Source organism: Narcine bancroftii, chromosome 1 (genome assembly GCF_036971445.1).
Source record: "Narcine bancroftii isolate sNarBan1 chromosome 1, sNarBan1.hap1, whole genome shotgun sequence".
In the NCBI taxonomy this organism is placed as follows: domain Eukaryota; kingdom Metazoa; phylum Chordata; class Chondrichthyes; order Torpediniformes; family Narcinidae; genus Narcine; species Narcine bancroftii.
Window position 1 is genome coordinate 284,220,259 of NC_091469.1, and position 19,804 is coordinate 284,240,062.

The 19,804-nt window shown below is 42.2% G+C and overlaps 1 protein-coding gene across 15 annotated transcripts in view; it reads right to left on the reverse strand.

Annotated features, from left to right (window-relative positions):
• shank2b (SH3 and multiple ankyrin repeat domains 2b) overlaps positions 1–19,804 on the reverse strand; it is a 1,183,051-nt gene that overhangs the window by 687,841 nt on the left and 475,406 nt on the right. For all 15 annotated transcript variants that reach the window (XM_069902317.1, XM_069902307.1, XM_069902287.1 and 12 more), the window contains one exon: positions 6,598–6,673. In XM_069902317.1, the coding sequence (XP_069758418.1) occupies positions 6,598–6,673 (76 nt within the window). The remainder of the gene's footprint in view (positions 1–6,597; positions 6,674–19,804) is intronic.

The following is a 19,804-nucleotide window of genomic DNA, read 5'->3' on the forward strand; positions in this document are numbered from 1 at the left end:
TGTCACCAGGATTCAAAATCTGCCACCTTTGCTGACATGCCTGTCCAAGGTCTCATGCACTGTCAGATGGAGACCACCTGCAAATTGCAGGAACAACATCTCATCTTCTGCCTAGGGACCCTCCAACAGATGGCATTAATATCGACCTCTGGTTTCCGTTAAACTCCCCTCCCCTTCTTCTTCCCCGTCTCCTTTCCCCTAGATCTCTCTCTCCCCCCTTCTCTTTTCCCTCTGTCTCCTTTCCCAGAGTGATAATCAATTCTCACCTCTCCTTTTATGACATCCAATTAACACCTTTTGATGGTCTGGATTCCTCACCGCCCCCCTGCCCCCCTCCACACCCCCCCCCCCCCAAGTCACTCTTTAGTCTTTATTCTGACGGTTTCCTGCTCTTTGAATATAACTTGAAGAAGGGCTCAGGTCTGAAATGTTGGTAATATATTTTTACCTCCTATGGACGCTGTGAGACCGGCTGAGCTCCTCCAGCATTTCTGTGTGTGTTTTTACTACAATCATAGCACCTGCAGACTTCTGTGTTTCACATCCTTCCTCAGTTTGCCCATGTTGGGATTCCAGGCCTGAAAAGCTCCTCTGACGTTGCCAGTGAGCTACTCCAGTCTGGTACACAGCTACTTACAGTGGCTGAGAGTGATAACCCACCCACCACTTTTAGGAGGGCAATTGCAGGCAAGAACAAGGGCACGCAGCCTCAAGATTCAGGGGAGTAGATTTAGGATGGAGTGCTTTTCCCAGAGAGTGGTGAATCTATGGAATTCTCTGCCGAAGGAAGCAGTTGAAGTTGCCTCATTAAAGACCCAGTTGGATAGATTTTGTATTGTCAGGGAATTAGCATCTGCTGAAACTGAAAGTCTGCAGACTGTAGTAAAAACATAAAGTGCAGGAGGAACTCAGCTGGGCCCGCAGTGTCCATAAGAGGTAACAATATATTACTGGCATTTTGGGCCTGAACACTTCCTTAAGGAATAAGTAGAGCAGGAAAGCATGAGAAAAAAGTCTAAAAATTAACATATGCTAACAAGCTGAAGGATGTGACAGTGTCAAAATTGTGGAAAGAATGCTCTTGCCCAAGTATGTCCCTGGATAGTTCCAACTGAGAGACACAACTCTGGCAACCTAACAGGCAGGGATTATTGTGCTGGAGAAAGTCAACAGGCCACGATTATTAGTCCATGAACGTATACCGCAATCTTGGACAAGTTGGTCATGTTCTACCATATGAAATGAACCCACCCCTCAATACATGACTTCATCAGAAAATAATGCTCAATTCCAAGACTGCAGGTACATTCTTTAAGATTTCCACAAGAGGGGCATATTGCTGCCATTTGCTGAATAAAATTAAGATTAGAAATTAATGTTAGTGCTACCAGCTAACTTAATGGAGACAAAATCCAATTAAATCAAATAGTTTAACATCTGCTTTAATGTAATGGGACAAAAAGATGCCATAAAAACATATGGGCTAAACTTGAAGCCATACAACCTTTATGTGTGTTTTAACACAAGTGTTATCTCTTTCATCAAATGACCTCCCTACTTTTACAAGTTTATAGAAGGATGGAGACATAACCATACATTTGTGGTCACAATCAAGGGAACTTCAGTTCAACAGGTACAACCAAATGAAATGTGTCGATTTCAATTTCTATACACCTTGAGAACAGTTCAGATGAGAAACAACATGGATCTTGGGAAATTTGTAGTACCTGTACCCGCAGGAGCTATGGGTTCATTCAGGAGTTTATTTATTCAAAAGAGAAGCCATATGCCTGTAAAATGTATCTACTCTCTTGCTGCTCTTCCGGATACAAAGGACCTTGAGTTCGGATTCTGCCAAAAAGATCTCCACAGCAAATGCCTGTTTGCTGAATGAACCCCTCTATTTTTATCAGCTTTCAGTCTTCAGTGACTTGGGTTCTTCAACAGTATCAAAGGAGGACCAAAGTCTCATTGTATCTACATGTCTTCCGTCTCCAAGGACCTGATGAGTGTTTCTGCTTCTCTCTCCATTTCAGGCAGTGACTTCCAGACCTTAGCAGCCTCCAGCATGATCATTCAACCCATTACTTTGTGGTGCATGTGTAGATGGTACAAAAACGTGTTCATCAGCCTTACTGTGAGGATCAGAGCTTTAAAATGCAAGAAGACATTGGTGACCTGGCATGTTGTGACATCGAGACTGTAGCTGTGAGAAAAGACTGGATAGACTAGGGTCATGTTCTTTGGAACAAATGTGACTGGGGCGGGGAGGATTAATTAAGGTACATAAAATCATGAGGGAGTTAAACAAGAAAGTCTGCAGATGCTGGGGTTGAGTGCAATGTACAAATGTGCTGGAGTAACTCAGCAGGTCTCGCAGTGTCCATAAGAAGCAAATGGTAACCAACGTTTTGAAACATTGGATGCTGCATGACCTGCTGAGTTTCTCCAGCACGTTTGTGTACTGTAAAATTATGAGGGGCTTGGGACAGGGTAATTCCCTCAGCAAATCTGTGGATTTAAATTAATTGGTGGAAGGATGAAAGGGGATATGAGGAGAAATATTTTTCACCAAGCCAGGGATTTGAAGTCACTGCTTAAGCTGAGAAATAAACACTCCACACATTCAAAAAGTACTGGGATGGCAAGGAAGAGCCGTGATCTTGAAGTGACTGCATGGTGGAAGGTGGGATGAGGGTATGTGGCTCTGTGCTGAACATGACATGGAGGATGGGGTGAATAGTTTGCTGTCAATAACTCTACGTCTGCAGATCGAGTTAGGCTTTTTTTCTACATGATTAGCTGGAAGAGCCATTCTACTTAAATGGAAAGACTCTGATTCTCCTCCATTATTTCAATGGCTTTTTCATGTTATGTCTTTCTTAAATCTAGAAAAAAATCAGGTTTGATGATTTTCATGGGATGTAACTGGTGTTATTCTATAAATGAACTCTTCCTTTCCAGACATAATTCTTGCTATTTTTGTTATCTGCAGGTGTGGACCAGTGCGATGTTTTAAACTATTTGACAGATCCTCGGGATTGGCCGCCCAGTTGGTTTATTTTTATTTTATTTTTTAGTAGATTAGTTGGGTTTTTAATATATAATATTTATTTCTTTATCTCTGTTTTCTTTGTTAGGAGAATTATTTCTAATGTCACATTTTCCCTCTTTGGAATTTATATCTGAATCTTACACTATGGAGACTGGGACAGCCCATTTTATTTCTATTCTCCTCATGCTGTGTATATTATGAATATTTTTAAAAATTGTTAAAGAAAGGATAATTCTATGATTTTAAATCGATTCACCTGATCCCTCTGCTAAGAAAGCTAAGTCTAACCTGTTGATCTCCACGTAGAAACCTCTCGAGTTTTTAAATATTCAATTAAATCATCCCTCAGCCTCCTCTGTTCCAAATAACCTCAGCTTAACCTCACCTTCCTCATTTGTTTGTTCCAGGAGATAGAAATTTCTTCTTCACCTTTTCTTGTTCAATCACAGCCTCATCACCAGTTGTGGACCGGCAGAGTACTGACAGCAACTTGCCTGCTGACATCATCCACTAATCAATCCCGCAAAGCATTTGCGTGTTGTAAAATTGAACCTGGATATCTGTCACGCAAGGAATGTGTTCAAGAAGCTTGTGGGTATTACAGTGGGTATTAGGTGGCAGTCACAAGAACTACATCAGCTCGAGAATTTAATCTTGCCTATTATGACACTGAAGGGAGTCAAGTCGACCCACCAGATCCATGCTATTTCCCAGCAGAGTCATCTCATCAGTCTCATTCCCTCATTTACTATTTCCCTGAACCCCTGCAACTTAATCTCTCTTCCATTCCTATCAATTCCCTTCTGATTCGTTGTGACTCTTTTCCACAATAAGAGGTCATCTACAGTGGCTTTTTAAACTGCCATTCTTTCTTTGGAATGTGGGAGAAAACTGGAGCACCCATCGTGTACAAACTACAAACAAATCCCAACATGTAGGTCAGCCATTCCCAGCGAGGGCCCTATGTCCTCGTCTTCCCCACAACCACCCCGCCACCCCTGAGGGCCACAGCACATTTCAGTAAAAGCCTTTTTTTTTTCTTTTCACCTCATGTAACATAAATATTTGAAATGCTATTTTTGTGCCGTCAGTGGGAGAGGAGTATGGAATTAACCAAAACTTGATTGCTTCACAGGGAAGTGAGTCTGTAGCCTTTGAGCAGAGTTTTAGGAGGGACCATTGCTGAAAAAGGTTGAGAATGGCTGATGTAGATCAAACCCTGGTTCCTGGAGCAAGGAGACTGTGGTACTGACCATGGTGCTCCCTGGTTCCTGACGTTGGTGTGGCACTGTTCAATGCTTCGATAATGATTCTTTCATTGTTGCTACAATACAACAATTGGTCAGTTTATTCTGAGCGTAAATTTGTTCTAGGTGAAGTTTACTAAATCGGCAACATGAGGAGCTCGTTGGTCATATTGAGTCAATGCAACCAGAAAACAAACAGGTGTACGGCATATCTTCAATATCATAGTGATTGGCTTCAATACAGGCTCAGTTGTGCTTCATCACTTATGCATAACCGAGTCATAGAGTCAAACAGATTAGAAATAGGCCATTTGGCCCAACTTGCCCATGCATGCCCCTCTCTCCATCTATCTGTCTCAACAGTACTTGCCTCAATAACCCCCTCTTAAATCTCAAAAAACAAAGTCCAAAATTTAATATGAACTGCTTGAGTACTTCAAATAATTTACAGAGAATAGATGTGCATAAAATTGTTTTAATGTATAAAACGTAGCTGCTTGGTGACAAATTTTCACAAACATCTTTAAAAGAGAAATGTGAAAGTAAATTTGCATTTGTAGAGATCAGGCTAAAAGTGCGACCAGAGTTTGTTCACACAAATGTGTAGTGGGCTGGCATTATTGGCTAAAGACCATTTTACACAGACCCTTCGCGACAGGTTCTCTTCAGATTTTATACACCTCACCTACCTACGTGAACGCAGAAAAGGTGGGTCCGCACGTCCAATTCCCACCAGATTTCCTCTGTCAAGGTACCTAGTGTCAGAGGTGGAGTGCTCACATCGCCTCCTGCTTAATCGGACAAGTGCTGAAACCGGCTCAGGAGGGGGATGGCTGATGAAGTCACGAAGACGTCCTCAACCTGCGACCCCCCAGCTACTCAGCCTATGCCACTGGGTGCTAGGGCTGGAGCTCGGCACTTAACCAGGATATCCCCCATCCTGTCAGCAGGAGAGTGGCACATGACCTCCTCACAAACAACAACAGCTCGTTAACCTTTGCTTTGAAGCGTTCTTTTAACTAAGGGGATGTTTCTCCCTCTGAGAGGGAGCCACGTCCGGCTGCCCCTGGGTAACCTCTCGGGTTGGTTTGAGAGCGAACCCGTCCAGCCTTAGTTCAGAGCGCATTGCCTCTCTGCCCACAGACCACCTTCCCGCAGTGTCGTAGGGATGGGGGGATGAAGGCCACTGCCTTAAACTGAGTAAGGACACATGGAAGGAGGGAGCAGTTGGGCAAGTCTGCCCGCTCCACGATAGTGGCACACCCTAGGGATTTGTCTGCAGACAAGCTTATTTTCCTTCTTTCACATGAGAAAATGATTTCAATTCAACCAATTTCTTGCGAGGTGTACAATGAGCATTAAACTGAAAACTAAACTGCAACAGAAAGTGAAACTCGGTCAGCTCCTGTGAAAATTAATTTAAAGCATGTTGACATTGTGAGAAAGTGTAAGAGAATGGGACATCGTTTAAAGAAGGAATTCATAAGAACCAGGCTGTATTGCAGAAGCGAGACCCCAGCCTGGTCATCTCTGCAGCAGATGGCCCACGGCTCCTGTCAGCTGCCAGAACAGATTTCCATCGAGGTTTTGAATTTACAGCCCAATTAAAGCTGGCGCATAGCTGGGTAAATATCGTGCTCTGAGCCCCCAAAGAGAAGTGAGTAAATATCGTGCTCTGAGCCCCCAAAGAGAAGTAAGTAAATATCGTGCTCTAAGCCCCCAAAGAGAAGTGAAATCAAGTTTATAGAGAAAATAAACTATAATGTGAATTTCTCCTCCAATGGGTGCCTCATTGGCTGAAATGGATGACAGGCGTTATGAGGTCAAGCAAAGCGTTTTATAAATGCAAATGTTTCTTACAGTCACACCTAACAGAAATCATTGCAAATGATCGTGGACTCAGTCAAAATAATAATAAAAATGATTCATTTCCTGGTGCATATGTTCTACATCACATCAGAGGGCGGTGCCACTGTGAATCACATTCACCCCCCACCCCTCCCACTTTTGTCAGATTCCTATGTAAAAGGACTCAGCAGTGTGAACACTGAATCCTCCTTTCAGATTTTCTTTATACAGATCGTGAGTAAAAAGGGCTAAAGATACCAGGCAGTAGTGAGGAAGTTCACCATCAAAATGGGGGTGTATGCCAAATTGTTCGACAAATTCAAAATTCTCTGACTTCAGCTTTCAAACCATGTGGAGAAAGTATTTTATACAAACAAGGTGGGGAAATAACCTTTGTAATCCGGCTGTTTACCACAAAGGAAGCATCAAAAAATAACATCAACCTACCTGGCAGCATCAAAACTGTCATAAGATCCAACTGTATAATGTCTGAATAATTTCTTTGCTCTGTCTGTGCGTGTTTCTGTAGAGAGGCAAGGAAAGAGAAGGTTATCCAAATGAACGTTTCATTTGTAAAACAAAGGCAGTGATCCATTCAGTTCAGATTTTTATTTCCTCACATCACTACAGCACTCACTTTCTGCAATCGGGATATGGGATCTCACTGTTTTGCACAGAGATGAGAACAATCCTTTTGAAGAGGAATTCCATATGCCAAGTGTTACGGATACTCAGCCACTGTATGCATCATTGCTAGGGTGGAATCATTTTTGATTGCTAAGGTGATCAGAGAGCAGAGGAATTAAGGAGGAGCCAAATCAGCCATGATCCTTCTGAATGACGGAGCGTGAGAGACCACATGGCCCTCTCCTGTTTCTGCTTCTTGTTCTGTGCTGCTTCACCCTGTGATTTCCAGAAGTCATGCTGAACTGCTATCAGTCCTTAGTTCCTCACTGCACACCCGAAGAAGGGCTCAGGCCCGAAGCACCAATTGCCTTTAGCTTTCCCTGGATGCTGCATGACCTGCTGAGTTTCTCCAGCACTTTTGCCTCCTGCACTAGAATGGCAATACCTTAGATGGCAGCTATCCAGCCCAAAGGGAACTTCTAAATAAAGTCCAAGGAACAGCAAAGAGGTGGGGGGGGGGGCTCGAGAGATAGAAAACCAAGGCAAAAAGAGTGCAGTAGCACTGAGTATATGCTGCTTAGATCAAGTAATAAAACTGGATCAAAAAGAGTAACTATCCCTTAGTGTTGAAAGGGCTGTTCATTTGCTGAAATGGCTGAATAAAATAAGTGATGACCTGGAGAGAGCCCAGAGGTGGTGTTGGCTAATTCCCAATCCCGGGGCTCCTTCTGAGCGAGCAGCAAACAGATTGCACAACGTACACTTGAACCACTGGTACTGAGCTTTAATAACCTGGTGTCTCCTTGGGCACGAAGGACGCAGTTCAAGGTTTGATTCTGCAGACATGGACTGGGACTGAAACCACGGATACTAAGAGAGGTTAATGGGAAAAGGGTCAAACTTTGGCTTCACCCCATGACGTACCCAACTTATGCTCTTGCCACTTCTCTGCAATTTATAAAATATCTGATGTCTAGCATTTCCTAGTTCTGGTGAAAAGTGACTCATGTGGAATATTCACTTTCATGTTCATCTGCCGACTGACCTGCTGAACATTATCATCTGTTACCAATGTTATTTCATAGCATTTTAATTCAGTAGAAATGTTTTCAATCAAAATGAGTCGCATGCAATATTAATTCAAACATCTGTTAGGGAGGGGCTTGATTCAATTACTGAAAGCTTGAAATCTAACTGATTGGATTGATTCCTCCAAGAAAGTTTGAAAGGAGTAATGTAACTCCAAAGACTAAAAGTTACCTGACTGATTAGCTTTTATTACCATAAATAGAAGGTATGTCTCGTGTTGCTGACTTGAGACCTGAGCTTGTTCTGGGGGAGGGGTTATGACATTGCCACCTTTATTAGGAGAATCAAGAGGGAAGGAGCCACAGGTAGAATCAGCAAGGAGTGGGCCAGCCATACACATACAGACAGTATTAACAGTGGTTCCATCACAAGGAGGATCCAGAAAGTTGATCAAGAGAAATGTTATATCAATGTGGCAGATTAAAACAAAGAAGATTAGAAAGTAATTTCCAAAGTTATCTCTCAACAATATTTTCTGGGTCAAATACATCTTTAAAGGGTCCTGAAACGTTCTCATGAATCCACAACCTTTATGCAGTTCCACTCCTTTTTTAAGACTCTCCTTTAAATAAGATGATACATAACCCAATGTGACAAAAAACAGCCTCTTCTCCTCCACCATCAGATTTTTGAATGGGGAATGAACTTGTGGCACCATCTCACCCTCTTTCTCTGTTCGCATTAATTAATTATTTTTTCAATCTTGTTTTTACAGAAGTGTAATTTATAGCAAGTTTACACCTATAATGCATGATACTGCTGTCGCAAAACAACAAATTTCATGTCACACAATGAACCTAATTCTGATTCTGAACCTTGCAGGTTTTGGTAATGTGACAATAAATTTCCTTGGTTTTTATTTTACTTTTTAGTTGCCTGAGAAAGAACACAAAGATGCTGGAAGAGAATACAGGAACATGGCGCCAATTACTAGGTTAGTTCATACACACACATATAACCATATAACCATTTACAGCACGGAAACAAGCCATGTCGGCCCTTCAAGTCCATACCGGTTCACTTGAATAACTCCACTAGCTCTTCCGCAAACTCCTGAGGAAGCAGAGGCTCTCTCAGGTCGCTACATCCTGAGATTTTCCAGGTCCTCATAGATTCTCTTTATAAGACCCCGTTTTCTTGGATAGTTTACTCCGTTCCATTTCTCTTGATAAATCGCTGTTCTCTTGGGAATCTTTACACGTGTTCCTTTTCTCTTTATAAGTCCACATCCTCTATGATTATTTATTCCATTCCTTTTCTCTTTATAAATATCCGATCTCTGGGATTCTTTACTCTGTTCCTTTTCTCTATAAAAGTCTCCATATTTTAAAAATGTTTTATTTTATTTTAATTTGGAGATACAGCACAATAGGCCCTTCTGGCCCTTGTGCCCGTGCCGCACAGATGCATCCATGCGATCAATTAACTGAATAACCTTGTCCGTCTTTGGATTGTGGAGGGAAACTGGAGCACCGAGAAGAAATCCACGCAGGTGACAAAGAGAATCCAGAAACTCCTTACAGACAGTGGTGGATAGAACGTGGGTTTGCTGACGCTGTAATGGCATTTCGCCAACTGCTATGCTAACATCGCCGGCCCATTTTATCTCTTTTTATTTTTCTTGTCTGGTTTTATCAGATACTGACAGCGTGAAATTAATGGTGGAAAGAATAAGGAACTGAATTCCACAATGATCCTGTGGAATTCTAGTCAATATTATCATATATATTGACAATATTACATAAGAGTTTCCCAGATAATAAAAAACTGGAAATTATGAATTTTGAATAGCATTTTAGGAAATAGCTAAGGATCATTTCAGAAGTAACTTCAATAATTATTTTCCTTAATGGGAATGTTTTGCTTTTTGAGATTAATCATAATATTATCATTGATTCAACTTTGGGGTTTTTAAGGGAGACACTATTGGAGACTCTAAAGTCTAAAGGCAGCGTAAAATATCAAAAGACTGAAACAAATGAACAGAGCGTGTGTGTGTAAAAATGACCAATAAAATTACGATCAGTTAAAGCTCATTCAGCTAGCACTTTTGTATTTCAGCAGGAACCTGAAAAGAAAGTGAAATGAAAGTGAGGAAATTGCCACAATTCCAGCACTTTCCGGAATGAATTTATTATTATCTTACACTGCACAGGATGCAGAGCTGCCTCTGTGGATAAGCCTGTGGTGAAGGTAAACCCTTCCATCGCTGCTCCTTTTCGACAAGTTGATAACTTTTGAGTGAATATTTTCCTGGTGACAAGGGAAAGGGTAGGCTCATGGGAAAGTCATACCACCGTCTTCTTCTGTTCTTTTCAAAATGATTGGAACCACAGGGGGTTCAGCAAAAGATCTCAGAACTCGTCCACAAAAGGTAGAGGCAGCACAGTGGTAAAATATGGAAGTCTGCAGACTCTGTGAATGAAGGGAGAACTTCTTCAGGATAGGTGTCCCTTGAAGAGATTTCACAGAGTTTTGCAGTGACAGGAGTAAAAGACAAAAGTCTGCAGGCACCGTAATTGATCGTCTATCACACCAGGGAAGCAAGAGGAAGGTAGGTAAGTGAGAGCCAGGAGAGGAATAGGGTACAGGCAGGCAGCAGAGGACACCCTATGCCCATTCCCCTCAGTAACAAGTAGACCATTTTGGATTCTGTTGGGGGGGGGGGGGGGGGTGACGACCTACCAGGGACAAGCCATGACGATGAGGTCTCTGGCACAGAGAAGGGAGGAGAAGGGGTGAGCTGTAGTGATAGGGGATTCCATAGTTATGGGGACAGATAAGAGGCTCTGTGGAAGAGATCGAGTATCCCAGATGCTATGTTGTCTCCCTGATGCCTAGGTCTGAGATATCTCAAATCGAGTTCACAACATTCTCAGGAGGGAGGGTGAACAGCCAGATGTCATGCTCCATGTAGGGACCATTGACGTGGGAAGGAAGGGTGAGGAGGTCCTGCAAGGAGAGTTCAGGGAGTTGGGTGCTGGGCTGAAGGACAAGGCCTCCAGGGTAGTGATCTCAGGATTGCTGCCCATGCCACGTGCTGGTGAGGTTAGAAATAGAAGGAAAATGCAGCTAAAGGCTTGGTGCAGGAGGGAGGGCTTCATGTTCCTGGATCATTGGACTCTTCCAGGGAAGGTGGGACCTGTCCCAACAAGATGGTATGTATTTGAACTGGAGAGGGACTAATATCCTTGCAGGAAAGTTTGCTAGTGCTGCTTTGATTGGTTTAAACTGGATTTGCAGGGGGAGGGAAACAGAGTACTGGAGCAGATAGAGGAGTGGAGGAAGGAAAAGATGAGGTGAAAATTGCATGCACTGTTAGAAGTCAATGGTTGTACATGATGGAAATGTTCTCAGGTGTAGCTATTTCATTGCAAGGAGTATTGGAGGAAAGGCAGATGAGCTTAGAGCTTGGATTGACATGTGGAATTATGATTTTGTGGACATTAGTGAAACGGTTGCAGGAGTGGCAGGACTGGCAGCTCAATGCGAGAATGGGGGGATGAAAGGGGGAGGAGTGGCATTGATTGTCAGGGAAAATATCACAGCTGAGGTTAGGCAGGACAGATCCAGAAGGCTCATCTACTGAGGCTGCATGGGTGGAGCTGAGGAACAGTTAAGGTATGAACATAAAACAATACAGCACATTACAGGCCCTTCAGCCCTTGAAATTGTGCCAACCCATATATTCCTCCCTCTCTTTTCAATATTTTTATTGGTTTTATGAAGTAAATGTTACTTCCTGATAACAAAGTGAACTATTAACAAACCAGATCAAATGGTGTTAGGACCTATGTTACATTGAGAAGAAATTTTAAAAAACGTAAAATATAACACTATACTAATTATAAACATTCCTAAATAAAAAATACTAAACCCTCCCTATTCCGCAACCCTTTATTTTTCTTCCATCCATGTGTCTAAGAATCTCTTAAATTCCCCCAGTGTTCCAGCCTCCACCACCATCCCCAGCAAAGCATTCCAGGAACCCACAACTCTCTGTGTAATAAAAATTTACCCCTGATGTCTCCCCTAAACTTCCCTCCCTTAACTTTGTACGCATGTCCTCAGGTGTTTGCTGATCCTGCTCTGGGAAACAGGCACTGGCCATCCACCCTATCCATGCCTCTCATAATCTTGTAGACCTCTATCATGTCTCCTCTCATCCTTCTATTCACCAAATAGAATAGTTCCAGCTTTGCTAACCTTGCCTCACAAGTATTATTTTCTAATCCAGGCAACATCCAGGTAAATCTCCTCTGCACCCTCTCCAGGGCTTCCATATCCTTCCTATGAGGTGACCAGAACTGAACACAATACTCTAAGTGTGGTCTCACCAAAGATATGTAGAGTTGTAACATGACCTCTCTACTGAATCCCAGCATCCTATAGGCCTTCTTAATTATCCTATCAACCTGTTCAGCGGCCTTGAGGGATATTTGGATTAGAACCCCAAGGTCCCTCATAAGTAACTGACCATTAACCCTGTTCTCAGCCTTCTGGTTTGTTCTTCTAAAATGCATCATCTCACACTTATCTGGATTGAACCCCATCTGCCACTTTTCTGCCAAACTCTGCATCCTGTCTATATCCTCTTGTAACCTTCAACAACCTTTAATTCCATCTACAACTTCTCCAACCTTTTTCTGGGACCCCTGCTCTTTATAATTTTTATAAATGACCTGGATGAAGGACGTGGAAGGATGGGTCAGTAAGTCTGCGGATGACATGAAGGTTGGAGAACACACACCCAAAGTTCCACTGATCATGACTCATGACTTTCTGGATGAGTTTCTTGTGGGCAAACTTGTCAAATGCCTTGCTAAAATCTATGTAGACCACATCTACGGCCCGACCTTCATCAATTTATTTTGTGATCACACTCATGGGGGTGTATTATAGACCGCCCAATAGTCAATGAGAATTGAAGAAGTAAATCTGTAGATTGATAGCAGATAGCTGCAGGAAACATAAGGCTGTGATAGTAGGAGATTTTAATTGTCCACATATTTTCTGGGACTCCCACATTGTAAAAGGGCTGGATGGAGGGGTATGGAGGGCTATGGACTAGGTTGCAAGTCAGTGGGACTAGGCAAAAAAAATGATTCAGCATAGACTAGAAGGGCCGAAGGGCCCTTCTGTTTCTGTGTTGTAGTGTTCTATGGTTCTAAATCTCTTTGTGAGATTACTACCCGACCCGGAAGGAGCTCTCCTTTTCAATCACAAAGGCAGCACCGTGACTGTCAAATGACTTGGACATTCAGGGTCACTTGTTACTTTCTAGAATAAAATACACACAGAGAAATTTAACTTGTATCATTTGATTTCAACTAAAAATGAAGCGAAGAGGATTCTGAGATGCTGCATATATAAAAAATAGAAAGTTTTAATCAGGTAAATCAAATAGAACTTTGATGAAACCTGTCCCTGAATTAACCAGGAAAAACACAATGCTGGAGAAACTCAGCAGGTCAAACAGTGTCCTTTATGTAGCAAAGATAGATATCTAATCGACATTTCAGGCTTGAGCCCTTCATCAAGGAACGAGCTAATGAGTGCCTGCCTACCTTTCTCCACACCTTGACGAAGGGCTCAAGCCTGAAACTTCAATTATGTATCTTTATCTTTGCTACAGAAAGGACACTGTTGGACCTGCTAAGTTTCTCCAGCATCGTGTTTTAACTTCAACCACTGTGTTTGCAGACTCTTGTGTTTACTGCTGAAATAATCAGATTATGTTTAGAAATAGGGAAAATGGACAAAAACAATTTATTGGGCTTTTGTTTTTGAGATTTCTGGGATTTGCATATCTGAAGAAAGTGTTATGAAAATACTGTATTGGATAGTAAAGTTTATCACAAATTTTGGAGAGAAGAAATGGTAATGTAAATTATATAGCCTGAAATCATCGGCAGAAAAATGACACCATCAAATGGGAATTTTTTTCTAAAATAACTTCTGAATTAGTCTAAATTACCAAGAAATATCATCCTAATATTAGGTTTAAGTCAGGGATTGTTTAGCTTTTTTGGAGGTTAATATTCTCATCTATGAATATTCCAAGAGGACTAGGTTTTGAAATTGGAGAGGGTGATGAATCTTTTCCTGGGACATGGAGTGACAAGCTGGATATTTTATGGAGCCAAATAATAGCTTGATGGGAAGACATGAGGCTCATGATCCAGGCACTGCTGTGACTGGTTCTGAATGAGGCAGATAGCACAAGGTGGAATTGAACTGCAAAACAAGTTCATAAATTTGCATGAGAAAGTGTGTCATGAAATGGTTAATGTGTTTTAGGGGTATATAAAGTGTGTTACATAAAATAAAGAGAGGGAGAGAAAATAAATCAACATGCAGTGCTTGTAAAGCAATACGCAAGCGTTTTGGAGAAACTCAGCAGGCCACACAACATCTGTAGGAAATAAAGAGTACCAATGTTTTGGGCCTGAGCCCTTTGTCAAGGTACGAGCAAAGAGCATGCAGGTGCCTGAATTAAAAAGGTGGGAGGGGGGAGTGGAGGAGGAAAGGGCAAGGCAAGGGGAGGAGCACAGGCTAACAGGAAAGAGGTCACAGGTGGATAAAAGTTGCAGGGTAGAAGAGAAAAACGCTGAGGTGATGGGGGATGGGTAGCTCTCTGAATGGAAAGCAATATTACGTGCAGTTTCTCTAATTTTCAGGTCCTGGGAATAACCCTATGAACATCACTAAAGCAAGTGGGAGTAAGTAAGTACATGATTTTAGACAGAGGCAGTTGCAGGAGGAGAAGAAAGAATACTTAAAATGTATTATTTATCAGATGGATACATTTAAAGGGAAACACTGAAAAGTCTCTTGTGTCTACAATCCAATCACAGTTAGAATTTTGGGTTTGTTTTCTTCCTGCATTTATTATTTACGTTATTCATTTAATAAATTAGAAATGGGTTTAGCAGTGTATCGGCACTGATTTCCCACGGCTTACTAACAAATACAGAATACACTCACTCGTTTCGTTCAGTACACCATGAAGTCGACTTTTTAAAATTCTTCACTGGACACAACATTGCATTCTTCAACTCCCCAAACACCACCCCACTAAACTCCTCTGGCCTTCTCATTGGTTCACTGCCACACCTGGCGTTCTCACTCTCCTCATCCCGATGAAGGTAAGTGCGTGACCACGACAGAAGAAAATGAAGATACAGGACAGTAACAGGTCCTTCTATCCCACAAGCCTGTGAAGCCCAAATATTCCACTGCGAACAATTAACCAACTAAATCTACTTTGACTTTTTGTGCACTAGTTTTATATATTTTTTGTTTATGTTATTTATATGAATGTTTGCACTGTTGATGCTGCCACTTGCACTCAACGTTAGCAAAACCAAGTAGATGACTGTGGGCTTCAGGGCAAAATCACGAGGGACTGACCCAGTCCTCATTGGAGCTCAGCAATGGAGAGAGTCAAGAACTTCAAATTCCTGGATGTCAACATCTCCGAGGATCTGCCCTGGAGTCTCCATGTTGATGCAATCACAAAGAAGGCTTGCCAGTGGCTATACTTTGTGAGGAATTTGAGAAGATTCAGTATGTCACTGAAGACTCTCAAGCTTCTACAGGAGCACCATGGAGAGCATTCAGGCTGGTTGCATCACTGTCTGGTACAGAGGCACCAAAGCAACGCTCTGAACATAGAACTCCAGAAGGTTGTTAACTCAGCCTGCGACATCACAGGTACCCGTTTTCACTCCACCAAGGACATCTACAAGAGGTGGTGTCTTAAGAAATCAGCTTCTATCCTTAAGGAGCCCTCCCCCCAACCCACCTACTCTTCACTCTTCTACCATTGGGAAAAAGGTACAGGAGCCTAAAGACGAGCACTCAGTGGCACAAGGACAGCTTCTTCCCCTCCGCCATCAGATTCCTGAATAATCAATAAACCACAGACACGGCCTTACTTTGACTTTCCGTGCATTATTTTTTATTTATTTTGTTCGTTAGTGTATATAAATGTTTACACTGTGATGCAGCCACAAAATAACAAATTTTATGTCTGTTAATGACGATAAATTCTGATTCTGGTTTGGTTATTCTCAGCTCACTTTTGGAAATCAGCTCTGCCTGAAACATGGTGCTTACTCCTGGATTCTAACTTGATGCAGACCAAATTATCACTGAACCTCGTATGCATAACAACAAACAATCGATAAACAAATTACTTTCTCTCACTATTCCTAAAAGCACATACTGGAATCTCATCTCATTGCTTTCTCCCATGGGACAAAATAAGAATCTCCTATGGAGTCAGAGCTGTTCCAAAATGCACCTTCTATTCAACCCACCCTGCCAAAAGGGTTTTCACTGTCAAAAGCATCAGGACATGTCCTCTGTCACAGTCCTCCAGAAAGACAGGAAAAACCTATCGACCTCAGCCACCCACACGCCCCAGTAACTCCCACAGTGTCCCAGAGTGGAACTAACTGAGATTGAAGTGTAATTCCAACCAGTGTGAATGTTGAAATGGAAACAAAACCTGCTGGTAATATGCAGCCAGTCTGAGTGTGTCGGAAAGACCTGCTGTGAAAAATCTCCACTCTTCAAAGATTAACCAATCCCTGCCATTTTCAAAGGCCTACACACCTGCGGGATATTTTCCGCCACACTTTATAGTCAATCGCATTTGTTATCCTTCAGTCAGCAGCAAGTGGCGGGGGGGGGGCAGCTGCAAAAACTCTCTGAGACTGCACTTAGAAATGGTTCCATCAGGTAAATAGATCAAAAACTGCCAATAAACAATGAATGAATAGTCAGGGAAATAAATTGTGGGCGTTGCAGTTAGCGCAATGTATTACAGCACCTGCGATCCAGGTTCCAATCTTTTTGGTCACCTCTTCAAGAAAAGCTCCGTTAAATTTGTGAGGTGCACTCTCCCATGGACAAAGCCTGACTGACACTAACTAGCACATTAGTGTAGGGTGTTCTTGGCTTGGATCGTGGTTAGCACAATGCCACGACAGCAACCCGGCCCTGCATGTAAAGAGTTTGTACTTTCTCCCCATGACTCACGTAGGTTTCTTCTAGTTCCTCCAGTTTCCACCAACCCTCCAAAACATATGGTGTTGGTAGGTTAATTTGGTATAATTGGCTGGCATGGGTTTCGATGGCCCGAATCAGCTGCTATTGTGTCGTACCATTAAAATTAAAAATAAATTGAGGAACTAAAGCCAAAGGAAATGGGGAATTTGCAGAATTGACAAAGTTGAGTCTTGATGTAGATAGAACATTACAGCACAGTACAGGCCATTTGGCCCTCGATGTGGTGCCAACCTGCATATTTCCAACCAAAATCTAACACCTTCCTACCCCGTAACCCACAATTTGTCTTCCATCCATGTGTTGTCTGAGACTCTTAAATGCCCAGAGTCAGGGACATGTGGGTTTTGGGTCTGGAACACCTGGAGTCAGGGATGTGTGGGTTTGAGGTCTGGAATGCCCGAAGTCAGGGATGTGTGGACTTGGGGTCTAGAACACCCAGAGTCAGGGACGTGTGGGTTTGGGGCCTGGAACACCCAGAGTCAGGGACGTGTGGGTTTGGGGCCTGGAACACCCGGAGTCAGGGATGTGTGGGTTTGAGGCTTGGAACGCCCAGAGTCAGGGATGTGTGGGTTTGGGGTCTGGAATGCCCGGAGTCAGGGACGTATTGGCTTGCAGCTAGCGCTGATCCCTTCAAACTCACTGGATTCACAAGAAAATTTAGTAAAATGCAGTATAACTCATGAAAAAGTTAAATAAAATTGTGGTTGGGCATTGCTAACATCAACTAATAGGCTGTGAAGTCTGATCATCAGCTCAAGAATTTACCACACTAAGCCACAAGGCAGAGAAAGACATGGTAAATGAAAGGGCAACAAAGTCAAGAGGGATTTGAGAAATTGCAAACTAAGAAGTTGGTAGTACCCTCGTTAATTAAAAGCACAATGATGGAGAAATTTCTGCACGTCAAACAGTGCACTTTATGTAGCAAAAATAAAGATACAGACCAATGTTTCAGGCTTGAGTCCTTCATCAAGGTATGAGAAAAATGTAGACAGGCTGTTTCTGTTCCTGAGTGTTTCAGTGGCTTGTAGATGTCTAAATTTCATTAAGCAGAAGCCCAAACTTTCAGTGAGGAGATTAATTCATAATTAATCCACAAACTCAGCAAATAGTTAGAATTTGCAGGGAGTCAGCAATCAGCCTTGGTTTTAACAAGGCAATGGAGCAATTCCCATTTCACAGCTTAACGTGAACACATTTAGCACAAATCACTGGATTATTGGCACATTTATATTGTGCAATATTAAATTGACTGATTTCTAAGAATAAAGGAATATAAGAAATTAGGAGAAGACCACATGGTGTCACCAGTCTGCCCTGTCATTTAACGTGAGTGATAGATCTGCCCCAGGCATCATCTTCTCTTCTGTGATAGCCCTCAATGCCCTGAACTTACAAAAAAAAATCAACTTCCTCCCTATACACCCCCAGTGACCTCACCTCCAAACCCTCTAGTTGTCAGGTTGGTGCTGGACCCCAAGAATGGGAGTCTGTGGAGTGCCTTCTAGATGGATTTTGTAGAGTAGCTTGTACTAGAGCCTACCAGGGAAAAGGCAATTCTGGAGTTAGTGTTGTGTAATGAACCGGATTTGATAAAGGGAACTCTAGGTAAAGGAGCCCTTAGGAGGTAGTGACCATAATATGATGTTTTAATCTACAATTTAAGAAGGATAAAGTAAAATAGGAAGTGTCAATATTACAGTTGAACAAAGAGGACTATGGAGTCATAAGGGAGGAGCTGGCCAAAGTTGACTGGAAAGATACCCTAGCAGGGATGACAGTGGAAGAACAAAGGCAAGTATTTCTGGGAATAATACAGAAAGTACAGGATCAGTTCATTCCAAAGAGGAAGAAAGATTGTAAGGGGCATAAAGGGCGACCGTGGCTGACAAAGGAAGGACAGTATAAAAATAAAAGAGATGAAGTATAACATAGCAAAGATGAGCAGGAAACCAGAGGATTGGGAAACTTTTAAAGAGCAACAGAAAATAATTAAAAAGGCAATATGGGAAGAAAAGATAAGATTCGAAGGAAGCTAGCCAAGAATATAAAGGAGGATAGTAAAAGCTTCTTTAAGTATGAGAAAAGAAAAAATATAGTTAAGATCAAAGTTGAGCCCTTGAAGGCAGAAACAGGTGAAATTATTATGGGGAACAAGGAAATAGCAGATGAGTTGAACAGGTACTTTGGATCTGTCTTCACTAGGAAAGACACAAACAATTTCCCAGGTGTAATAGTGGACAGAGGACCTAGGGTAATGGAGGAACTGAAGGAAATTCACATTAGGCAGAAAATGTTGTTGGGTAGATGGATGGGACCAAAGACTGATAAATCCTAAGGACCTGATGATCTGCACCTTAGGGAATTTAAGGAGGTGGTTCTAGAAATTGTGGACACATTGGTAATCATTTTCCAGTGTTCTATAGATTCAGGATCAGTTCCTGCGGATTGGAGGGTAGCTAATGTTGTCCCACTTTTTAAGAAATGAGGGAGAGAGAAAACAAAGAATTATACACCAGTTAGCTGACATCAGTGATGGGAAAGATGCTAGAGTCAATTATAAAAGATGAAATAGCAGCACATTTGGATAGCAGTAACAGGATCGGTCCGGGTCAGCAAGGATTTATGAAGAGGAAATCATACTTGACTAATCTTCTGGAATTTTTTGAAGATGTAACTATGAAAATGGACAAGGGACAGCCAGTGCATGTAGTGTACCTGGACTTTCAGAAAGCGTTTGATAAGGTCCCACATTGGAGATTAGTGGGAAAAATTAGAGCACATGATATTGGGGGTAGGGTACTGACGTGGATAGAAAATTGTTGGCAGATGGGAAACAAAGAGTAGAGATTTACAGCTC